Here is a 12,671-nt window from a genome sequence, read left to right as displayed (position 1 = left end):
TAAAACAAAAATATTTAAAGGAATATTGTACATAATATACCTAATCAGTATCATTTCAAGCCATCTACCCGCACCGTGGTAATACATTTAACCGCAGGCCGCGCTTTTTCGTTCTTTGTATAGAAATATCTTGTCTTGTAAAAACTGGTCCAAAATGCAAACGGTAAAAGTCATTCCTTTTTTCGAGTTTGATTCTTTATATAAAATAAATTGAAGTAAGGTTTCAATTTATTTTGCTCCTTTTTTTAAACTCATTTTAGATACTTTTACTTCTTTATTGAAGAAAGATTCATCGCGGACTTCTCGGTAGACATTTCAAGGCCTACAATGCCGCAGAATATTAATTTGTTGTATATACATTTTATAAAAATGACCAAATATTTATAATATGTATTTTAAGCTACTTAACAATATTACGTAGATTATTCTCTATTATTTATAAATCGAATGTTTTAAACAATATGTATGTTATATATAATTTCTTCCATGAAATTACATAAATGGAGCAAAACCGCATTAAATTCTTATGCGTAGCTTAGAAGAACAAAGTGGACCCAACCAACGCGAATAGCACTTTATTTATGCGATATATGAATTATTAAAACATTTTTCTTTTTAATAAGTTGTTTTTGTTGCTTAAATGATTAATAATTAGTTTTTATTTAATATTAAAATGATAATAATCCTTGTCCATTTGTCTTTTTTCAATTATTAAAACTTTCCCAAACATTTATGGATATTAAAAAATATTCTTACACGATTTTACAAATATTTCTATAAATTAACTATTAATTTAAAACAATGTTTGTTTAACTTACAATTTGTTTATGGAATATTCTTTTCTTCCTTTTATTATGTATATTATGCATGAAATGGCTACAAAACAGAACCTCGGAACCTTTATAAGCTAACCGCTAGAACAAAGAGTTAGTTATGTAGAAAGGAATTGTACAGTAACAACTGCATTAAAAGTTTATAAAATAGAAGTAGAATAATACACATCATACTATGAATAACAAATTATTTATTGTTTAAAAGAAATATAATTTTATTACATTTTTAAATAAGGAGTTGTTAAAAAAATAGTGAGTAAAATTTTTAGCTTAACATGTATTTTTCATTTTCATTTCTTCCCATGCAGTAGAAATAACACAGATTTTTCTTTTATGGAAAATATGCTCGTCAAAGAGCCAATATTTTATAAAAGGTTTTTTACAAGCCAATGGTATTAATATCTACTTTAAAATATTAATCTCTTCAGCGCCGACATATGCATGGATTTGCCTATTCGATTTATTGCACCTGCCCTCGCTTTTTCATTTGCTCGGAAAAATTTGCTAAAAACAATAAATTAATGAAAAATAATCATTATGAATTTTAATCTGTATACCTTATCGTTTTGCGATTAAAAATATTGATAGACATTATTAATTAAGTGAAGGTTGAATAGAAACTTTAGATATATTGAGCCGATTTCACATAAAGTATAGTTGAGATCCTTTTTCGTTTATACTTGTACGCGATTTTATTATTTATTTTAATATAAATTAACTTAAAGCTCTAGTACGGTTAAATCTGAAGGGAAAATTCTACCTCCAGGGGTAGAAGACAGGTAGAAAAAGAAGATATTCGCGAAATATTGTTTTGAAACATTTGTAACGACACGTTATATTCTAAGCCGAGCCGAGTCCAACCGAGCCTATCCAAGCCAACCCAAGTCAAGTCAAGCCAATCCAAAGCCAAAGCCAACCCAAAGCCAAAATTGGCCTCCAAAGCCAAATCCAAGTCAAAGCTATGCCACGACAGTGGTAGTGCTAGAACTGTCCGCCAAGCCCGGCTGTGACTATCAGTGATGTCACATCCGATTATGCAGTAATAGGAATTGAATACCCGAATCATTATTTTCGGAACGTCATTCGCTAGTTTACCCAAGAGAGACTGTTGCGATTAGCAACCGAAGTAACAAAAAAGATAACAGAGTTGTAAAAATATAAACGATGAATAATAAAAAAATATATAACATAGTAGTTGTTATAGCCTTTTCGTTTCACACGTCAAAGTAAAGTTGAACATAGCAAATATAAAAACTTAACCATGTAGATTATCATTTATTACAGTCAACTAAGGAAATTATTTTACAAAACAATTATAAATAGAAAGCAACAAACTTTGACCTCACAATGTGTTTTCGACAGATATCTATGGCACACATTGGTTGCATTTACGGCGTCCCGAAGACATTACAAAAGCCATTCCCTTATCTAATGTTCTTCTTAAATTTATTTAACTTTTCCACGCCCTCACATCTTAGAAATCGTCCGATAAATATGTCAACAAGAAAAGGTCACCAAATCATGAGGGAATCGATTCCTATTCAGCTCCTTATTATGTAAACGAAAGTTTTGTGTTTATTTTGTATACTCAGAATTTCTCAGAATTTGCTTATTTATCTAATTCATTACGTGATTTTAATTCATTTATACGTAATAATATTCGATCATTACAACAGAGTCCAATATTTTTTTTTTTTAATTATGGTTATATTTTCGAATAAATACAATTAGGTCAAAAAACTATTCACGGTGAGTATCCACAAAGTCAATAGCAAGATATGAAATAATAAAAAGCCTTTATATAAGCCAAAAAGACAACGCAATACAAATCCATAAATTTAATATTATTTTCACATATTTTATACTTACCCAAAAAATAATATTTTACACTGTTCGGTTATTTTAAAATAATGAAATGATGAAAATTTTAATAAAACCACAACTCAATTGTTTTTAGTATAGGTACATTAAATATATTTATTTAATTTGAAAACTCAAGAACATAAGTTGAAAAAATATAAAAAATCGGACCATACAGTCGCGACGACAAAGGGCACAGCACAAATTTCCGAAATTAAATATCTAATTCAGTAAGTCCAGTCCATTAACTATGAAAAAATGGACGAATGAACAGTTAAAGAAAGAATAAAATTTTGTTGAGCTATAAATTAACCGGCCCCGAGGGTGAGCTTCGCAATCTGCATTAGCCGAGACGCACTTCTTTCCAGCGATTAAATGAAATTTCATGCCCGGTTGCCTACGGAAACTCACTGGACAAAGGTCCGAGATATTTAAATTGAATGCTTTTAATCCGACAAGATATCCTACTTTTTCTAGAATTACCTTCGCTAAGTCTATGATTGGATTCATATCGAACACTTTTATTGGAGTTAGAAACTATCGACTGTTCAGGAATTTAATCCTAGAATTTTCTAATTAACGTTTTCTCTATAAAGGTAAAAATTATGTTTATATTAATATGATTTTCACTTCATTTATAAAAGGAATTATGTCTGTATTAACTTAAATACCAATGTATGATTGTATTTAAACAGTAAAAATACATTTGGAACTGATATTTTGTAGCTCTTTTGTAATAGTGATTGTTCTGGCTATAGTAAATGAGAAGACCCAATCAAACCGTTATAATATTTGGTCTAACAAATATTATAAGGTTTCTATAAAATATCAAGTATCGAAGATTTACAATGGAGTTTCCTATAATAATATATATATCACTCAATCACTTCCTATATAACTCGTGTTATGTTGAAAACCGACTTATTCGAACGGTGATATGAGGGCTATTTGAATGCGCGAGACCCTTATAGGTTATAATTATCATAGTAAATCCTGACATGTCACGATCGTGATCGTGATTTTCGAGTCTGCTCTTACAGAATACCTCTACTTTTCTTTATATTATTAACCCTAACCCTAAGTTTGAACGCAATTTATATTTTGGAAAAGGATTATTATCTCCATTACTGACAATTGTTTGATATAATTACTTCCGAAACAAATCTAATTACCCATACAATATGTCAAATTTAATATTTAAAATCGATCCATGTAACTATGTAAGCTAAAATTAAGTTATTCTAGTAATCATTGCACAAGTAATCACAAAATCAAATAAAAGTTTCATAACTATATTAACCGCATTTTATTCTTAACCCTTGGCACTCCTGGTTGGATCTAATTACATAAATAATTTGTACAAAGCGCTTAGTACGTTGCATTACTTAACTCAGAGGTAACTTCCGAGGTAACTTTGCTTTCTAAGAAATCTCACGCTAAGAAAACGTGTGTAATGTGTGCCGCAATTCTGATAGACCCGACCAGGCATACGACATGACAGTTAATGTGTAAATATATTGCAACTACGTACTTGTTTAGTGATGTTAAATAATTAACGAACAAATTATATTTTTAAATAATATTGAATATAAATTTCTATTTACAGAAAATTGCCCTGTGCTGATATAAGCAGTGTTTTGGAATAGTCTTACGAATGATACATTGAGTTGAGTTTCTTCATTTCAATGTTAAAAGCTAAAAGAAGTAAACGAATTGGACAATCTTGGCTTCAGATATTATAGAAAAAATAAATCAGCCATTAGCAAATTTTGCTACAAGGACCATTTATGAAGGAAAAGGTAATGTGATATAACCACAGAACCTCGTTCACAAAAGAAGGAACTATATTGTCTTTGGCACACCTCAAAATATTAACTCTTTTTTTTTATCTAATTAATGTTGTTTATGTAATCTTCATATCTTTTTAAGCTTTAAGTACAAAAAAAACGTATTGTTATCATACACAATCAGTGTAAACCAATAATTGTTTTAAAATGTACAATGTACATAACATATGCTTAGCTAACCAAAAATCTTAACGTAGATATTTGCAATATTTGACAGATAATTAATTATTGAGAAATAATTCCAAAAACCCATGCAATCTTTGAAATACTATTACGCCTTTGGAACACTTTAGTCTGTGGAAAAAGAAAGAGTTTAATTTTACTACACTTTAATAAATCACATAATTATAATAAGCTGTGATTTGTATTACCTTTAAGCTCACATTAAATACTGCAAAATCATTAAACCAAATATAGTTCAGAAAAGGGAAATGTATCGTCACATTGATGGATTTAAATTTTTAAAGAGAACTCGAAAGCTTGTTGAGCACTCCATTTCTGTGAGATGCTTCCTTTTTTTCCGAATTTTAAATTTCTTTATGTACTCCGATTTGAAAACGGAACACAAATTTAGTGCTAAGTAATTACAATTACGTATTTAGAAATAAAAAGTCTTATCACATTTTATTTATCACTGTATTTGTGGCTCTGTGCATGTCGATCTGGAAAAATTATAATTAAAAATATCCGATTAAAAGTATACACTGTTAGCGCATTTAAATGTACAAGGTATAGAATCCTTTGGCCAAATCCTTTGGCGCAATTAGTGTAAGGTGTGGTTTATGTTCTTGCTGTGTTCTACGGGGTATTTCCACTATTCCACTACTATTAGGTAGACTAATTGTACTATCCTAATATAAAAATAGGTTGTATATTTCTTTATTATAGCGGATTCATAAAAACAAAAACTATAGTAAGTAATATGAAGAAAATAAGATTAAACTAAAAATACCTGAGCACGCTTAGCCCGGATTTACGTATCGCAATCGAAAGCTCGGATCTATCCCCTTCTGCACTAATCGAGCAATTTCTCCCATGTTATTAAGGGAAAATGGGAATATTTGCAGGCCGTTGCGTTCTTAAAACGAGTTCCTTATAGGCGGCATTGAATCTTTAAACAAATTTTTCGACCTACCAACCCGAGAAGCCACTTTATGGTATGGGATAAAAACGCTTTTTACACCATTCAACTTTGCATTAGTTATTTTTACATGAAATTTAGGAATTTAATTACTTGTGGCTCATAAATTACGTTAAATTGACCTATCAGATTACTAAGATGGAAACGTAAGTGATAATTTAAAATACTATGAAACACAAACGATATTTCCCCGGGGCAACGTTAATGTTCCGGTGGTAGCGTTCGTCCATTCGACCGAATCTCTGGAAATTAAGGCAGGAAAAAAGTCAATAAATCCAAGCAAGCTGGGGCAGATAACGAATGTCTCTAGAGCGACACAACTCGGCTGGAAAATCGTAGGAGCTCGCTTGCGTTAATGTGACCTTAAGACCTTCAATATTCTACTTTATTTTAACTACGAACCAAGGTATTGATCTACTATCATTTCTAAATTTTAAGATCTATTTTCTAATAAATATGTAAGTTATTAAAAGTTTGAGTACCTTCACTCATGATTCATAACTTCTTGAAGATTTTCAAATGTTATAAAGTAATTAAATTGTAGAGCAAAGTTAGCGCGTCGCGAATGCCGACCGGACCACTAGTAGAAGTTGGTCAACTAATCCAAGTTTTCCCGTACGGACTAATGAGACGAGTTTGATTTGAATTCCCTGCACACTAAGAATATAGGCACTCACCTTTAATGGTGTTTTCTTACTATTCTTTTTAGATGCCTTAAGTATAAAAGATTGCTAAATAGTTCTTGATAATTTATCTTATCGAATTTAATATTTTTTCTCGTTTCTAATTTCTTGTTTGCAATTCATGGTTCATGGGCGGTAGAAGGTCATTTCCATTAGGTGAGCCTCAAGCGCGTTTGCCACATGTACCGTAAAAAAAATATTTATGCAATACATTTTAGTAACACAACAATTACGTTGATGACATATTAAGATTTAATATTTATTTAAATAAGTACTGATACAAGCAAACACTACTTTTTAAATCAATTTAAGAAAATTATGACACTTTGTTGATTTAGGTTAAATAATATGTTTATTGTAAAATCGCAAGAAAATTAGATATCTAAACGCGTGAGGGTTCGCCTGAAGCGTTATTTAGATACTGAAACTAAGAACGGAGTTTGAAAATTATCGTAGAGGCATGTTATCTCTTATGTTAGTAATAGTGAACATACAAACTTACTAGTGCTTGGAACCTGTGATGAATATTACAGAATATAAACATAATTTAACGTTTGGGTGATTTCTCTTATCAATGAATATATAATACTGTATTAAAATCCAATTAAACGCAATTATTGAAACAATACATTCACATAAAAATGATATAGAATGTCTCGTTGCTTAAAAATATTAGTTTAAAATGCATAATACATACATTAAAATCATAATGAAAACATTTAAATTTATAAACTTCCTAGGGAAATCAATGAACTCATTTTCTCTTAAAGGGAATTCAGGAAGTTTCTTAACTAATTGATATAACAGTTCTACGAGCTTTATTGCTCCTCACGTCGACAAACAAAGCGTTTTGCCTTCGTAATGGAAATTACATACCCTGAGGTCGGAAATCAAATTGACAGAAGAGGTTAAACAAACGATGTGGTCAGGGAGCCCAGACCGTGGTCCGCCGAATATTAATCGGTTGGTAAATGCGCTTTTATTTGTTTTTCCTTTACCGCGTTAGCACGCCAGACGTCTGGCCAATGGATCAAGCCAACACTCCCGACTCGGGTAATCGAATGGCGGCAAATCGAATTGATGCCCCTAATACTGAATCTCGAAATTAAGAAATTCTTCAGTTTTCTTATATATTTTTGTGCTTTTGAACATTAATGAAAATATTCAATCTTAAAAAGCTTTTATTTTATGTAATACAACTGAACAGAGTTTTTTGAAAATCTTCGTATTATTAATATTTACTTGTAAAGCTGCTGGCATCCTCGTCTTTGAGAGATTGATTAATGATGTTCTCGTGCAGAATTTTTTTACAGTGTGATATCATCTAAAATGTAGTGAAATAAACAGAAATTATTATAATTTCGGTAGATACATATTGAACTATTTGCTCACAATCATTATTTAATAGTATACATAGTATCATTATTACATAGCATCTATAATTCTATAATTACCAAGTAATAAAAAAAGAAGTATAAGAAAAATATATATATAAAAAAAATAGACTTATATTACGAAGATAATAATTAAATTTATTAAAATTATTCATTCAAGTAAATTCATAGGATAACATTTGCATCAATAAAATAAATCATAGCTCGTTTGATTTACTTATAAAGTTCTAAGTAAAACTGAGGATTTAAGTTTTGTAATGTATACGACTTCTTCTAGACAAAATTATTGCCAATGTTCTAAGCGTGACATGATTTCAATGACTTTTTAACTACCTAGTTTTGCAAAAGTAGTTAAAACTAGTATTGGTAACAAAAATTTTTATAAACACTGTTGAAATTGCTGGATATTATATTAATTTATAAATATTCTTTAATAAAATTGACTTAAAAGAGTATAAGCGTTTGTTGGTCGTAACCCAATAGGCACGCTTAATCTGTCTTATGTACATTAAAAAAACATATCACAAAATGACAAATCTTTAATGACTAAGAAATCTTGAGAGATAAAGTCGACTTTTAAAGTAATTAATCATATAATAATAACCTCCCGATGGCGTTTTGTGACTTCTTGATTCATTCTTTTTATTTCCTGCTTCAGATGAATATCATTTTCAAATTGCTTATTAACCGACCAGGAGCCATTGCTAAATACCACTGGCAAAACATAGGCATATCCTGTAAGGATGATAAATTCTTATTGCTGTTCGGACATATTTATCAACATATTCGTATAGAAAAACATTTTAAATAAGTACTTATAGAATATGATTCTATCAATGTGTGTATAATTTCAGCTCAACCAGCATAGAACTTGACCATAGAATTTGAACCACACATACTAACAGGACCAACCAAGCAGCTAGTTTTCATGTAAGACATAATTTATTTTCAGAAAAGGAAATAAAAAAGCTTTTATTACAGTAAACATGAATAGGCGTTCGTTAAAATAATACAAGTATTCTTGAAAAAAATAATAAAGTAAGTCTTGAAAAAAATAATAAATTATCGTGTTTATAATAATATGTGAATAAGTTCTTCTAATCCTTCTAGTAACTCTTCTCCGTTCTTCTAGAGAGAAACTACATTCTAAACCGTCGATAGTTTTGCGTTTATGTCCGTTTTCTGAAGTTCCCAGTTATATTGTCATTAGCTATCGGTTTAATAAAGTTGTTTGTCGGTTAACGATAATTGTGTTTCTGATTACATATCTTGCCGTTTAATATTAGATGGACTTGTAAAAAAAAAAATCTGTCTGAAATTCATTTTATTTTCTTATTAAATATAAGCTTGTACTATTCTTTTTTCGAATCAACTTATTAAAAGTTGCCAAAAATAATTATAATATTAAATTACCACTTAACTCAAATCAACTATTTCTTTCTTCTATTTATAAAATTTATAAAAAATATATAATATTATTTGTTATTCTTTAGCGGGTTGTGTTGCATAGTATACTTATCAAGAAATATCTCGTATTTCAGGGTACTAATACATTAGAAATAAACTCTGATACTTTAGAATCAGACTCTGATGAGTTATACTCACACACACTCGTAATATGAATATTGAGTTTTTACTGTTAATTTACTGAGAATATAAACAAAGAGCGCGCATATATCTAAGAGTTCATTTAGTTTGACATAAAATAAAACGTTTAATAAAGTTATTGAATCGATAAACGTAGAATATCTTACGTAGAGTTGCTCGGAAACGCACTTTTAAAAGTTATCAAACCGATAGCGCTAACGAATGGATAGACTATCAATATAAATAATTGACAACCGGAAATTACCACGTATTATGACCATTCAAAGGTAATTTATTAGAGTCTACTTAAATAAAGCATATAATATCTCCAAAGGTCTTAAGTACAGAGATAAAAGTGGATCAGGTAAATACCATATAAGTGGGAGTATTGCAGCAGCGAGTTACAATATAGCGAGTAAAAATTATTTACTTCTCCGTGAATGATTACATACTCACATATGCCAACTTTCATAGCAATCACATAAACAATCTTAATAAAAGCACAGTAAAACGCTAAACAATAAGCCAGCTGAAACTCGAATTTCGACAAATCGCTATTCAAATAGACGTAATTTCTTCCGCGTTACCTTTAATAGTTCCAAGTGAGCCGTCACTAATGACGCCCATGTTGTTATAAACTTTCTTGCCATCGTCGTGGATACGCGTTAACCAAATGTCTCTCAAAGTTTTGCTGAATTCCACAGCCCTATAAATACATCCATACGGATTCTTCGACGCAGATGACGCCACCTTTTTACATAACTTTATTGAGATATTAACCTTGCTTTATAATTTAATGTCTTACATTATTAAAAAGTTAATAATTGTCTCCTTTATATTATTTAGTGCAAAAAATCTGAACTTTAAATCAGTCAACTCAAGGTATGTAGTTTCTGTAATATACGTAATGCTTTATAAAAATAATAAATTATTCATATACCTTTTCTATGAGTTCTTTCTTCAACCATGAGGCGCTAAACTGGGTCGAATCTAAGTTTAATGATTCCAAAAGATCTTTTCCAATTATATTATTCTCATTACAATGCGAGCCACCATCAACCTCATCATGGATAATTAAAGGCCTCTCAACTTCAATATGAAACACATCATCATTCGCAGCCCAAACAAGCACGTCATTAATGACGTTACAATGCACCTAAGAGTTTATTTTGTATTTACATTTTATTTACTTTATATTAAACTTGGAGCCTTTGACTTAGTTGGAGTATTAAATTAATTAGTATTACATTAAAGTTAAGAATATTTATAAGGTATACAAAACAAGATGAAAGTAAAATTAATCATACGATATTTATTTTATACTATTAATTCTTTTAAAATAATTAATTCGAATTAAACGAAAATTAATTTAAGGAGGAGGAAGTGGCAATAAGAATATTTTATCAAAGCAATACATTAATTGTTGTCAAGTTTGTTTACATTAAAATGATTCCCTCGTTTTAATTATTGCCTATTTCGATACAGGGTGACAATATTATTATGATTTAATATACCCATATAATTATATGGGTCATAATATATCCACTAGTATCTAATGATGATGTCGTATTGACCGATTTCAGCTCTAAAGCCTATTTCAAGAGAGGCCAGCCAACTACATAAGACATATTATAGTGTGTACACAAACACAGGGACACTGTCAAATCGGACACGACCGGAAAGAATTCAGGGGCATGACTAACGTATTTAAGTGCTTTCAAAAGCAAAGGCGTGTACACATTTCCATCTTCCAGACTCCGGGCTATTATTGAAATTCTTTCGACAGATAAACCCAATAACTTTTCATAGGCCCGATTCGAGGTTTGAACCCAGAACCTCGAAATCTGCGGCCTTATATTTAGCCACTAGACCAAGAAGTCAATCAGTTAACCAAATATACATCCATTGTTAACCCCGTGATGCGCTAACAATGTTAAAAATAATATATATGTTATCAAAAACAATTACGTTTAAGTAATCACCCAATACAGACTTTGCAATAGCCGTAATGGGAGTTGGACAAAAATATATATCCGAGGGCATATTTGACGACATTGAATAAAGAATATCAATAGCCACAAGACCATCAGTTAAAAATATAGGCTTTCTCTCTTTAGCGGGTAGAGCTTTTTCTGTTTTTGCATGTTTAATATTTTTTTTCTCATGATTAATTTTTTTTATTGTTTCTTCTTCTTTATCTAGTTCACTGGGCCAACTAAAACTATTTGCCAATTTTATTATTAAATATAAAGCATTAAATTGATCTTCTACATTTTCCTCATTAAATAAAATTAAGTTTGGATTGTCAAAATCAGTCATGAAACAAAAAACATCACCGTCTGTTACTCTGCAACAAAATCAATTACAATATATGAATAGTAAAGTACGACAATCATAAATCTACTTGATACAATTGTAAAATAAGTGACTGGCATACAACCCACCGCCTAAACCGGTGAATCTAAAAAGATTTTTGAATAACCTCACTTAAGGAAGTGAAACTTATGACGTATGTTTATAAGGGAATTCGCCATGTTTTAATAGTCGTACATATATAAATCGTTAATTAGGATCACGCTTATGAAAAATGTGAAAAAATATTTATTAAGGAGTTAAGTTGAAAATCAAAGATTATATGGAAGTTCGTCATTTTATAAGTTATAAACATGGTTAGGTTTCTGTTTATCAGAAAAAAAACCAATACTGTATCCGTAAATTCACTTACACAAGGCCAAAGAATCAAGGATTTAATTATACAAGTTACAGAAATTTTACTAATTATACTCTCAAGAAATCATAATTTTCATACTGCGTACCTAAGCAAAATGATGCAATAGCTATTTCAACTGAACTGAATAGAACTATTAAAAGGACTTGTCATTTATATTACCTCGGTATATCTGAGGACACTTTGATGGAATTATTGCATGAAAAGGCACAGGATTCTATCTCCAATATAAAAGCTTCTGCAGCCCTGATATTATTAGTATACACTATTAGATACATATCGATCAATTGATTTTCACCAAACACGACACCAGACATCATTTTCACTATAAACAATTGTGACGCCGGTGCAAGTGGATTTACCACAAAAACTTTTAAAGGTTCTAACAAAGGCTGACTGATTTCCGATGAAGTCATTTAGTTAATTTATTTGTTCCGTATAATAAAAAATCTTGAGAATATTTTGCTATGTAATTCCTTCCTCTTGGAATACGTATTTATTTTTTTAAATTATGAAACTTCATGCAGATAACTAAAATAAATGAACATACATGAAAGGAGTATATACTAACGCAGTTCTAATTAAAAATAAAAATAAA

At 30.1% G+C, this 12,671-nt stretch overlaps 1 protein-coding gene across 1 annotated transcript; it reads right to left on the bottom strand.

Annotated features, from left to right (window-relative positions):
• Nucleotides 1-7,595: 7,595 nt before the first annotated feature.
• Nucleotides 7,596-12,489, bottom strand: LOC125067522 (putative malate dehydrogenase 1B). Its single transcript, XM_047676181.1, has 6 exons — nt 12,236-12,489; nt 11,314-11,692; nt 10,286-10,501; nt 9,933-10,095; nt 8,363-8,493; nt 7,596-7,688 (listed from the first exon to the last, which is right to left on the bottom strand). Exons 1-6 carry the CDS (start codon nt 12,487-12,489, stop codon nt 7,596-7,598), a joined length of 1,236 nt encoding a protein of 411 aa, XP_047532137.1.
• Between the last annotated feature and the right edge of the window lie 182 nt (nt 12,490-12,671).

This window comes from Vanessa atalanta, chromosome 11 (genome assembly GCF_905147765.1).
Source record: "Vanessa atalanta chromosome 11, ilVanAtal1.2, whole genome shotgun sequence".
Lineage (NCBI taxonomy): Eukaryota > Metazoa > Arthropoda > Insecta > Lepidoptera > Nymphalidae > Vanessa > Vanessa atalanta.
Note: the sequence above shows the minus strand (reverse complement) of the source record. Positions and strands in the feature narration are given on the sequence as shown.

Excerpts from the sequence above, each read along its gene's own strand:
- LOC125067522 (XM_047676181.1), bottom strand. The coding sequence starts at position 12,489 with ATGACTTCATCGGAAATCAGTCAGCCTTTGTTAGAACCTTTAAAAGTT. Across the intron at positions 11,693-12,235 it reads GTGTCCTCAGATATACCGAG|AGTAACAGACGGTGATGTTT; the intron begins GTAATATAAATG and ends ATTTTGTTGCAG. Across the intron at positions 7,689-8,362 it reads TCACAAAACGCCATCGGGAG|ATGATATCACACTGTAAAAA; the intron begins GTTATTATTATA and ends ACTACATTTTAG.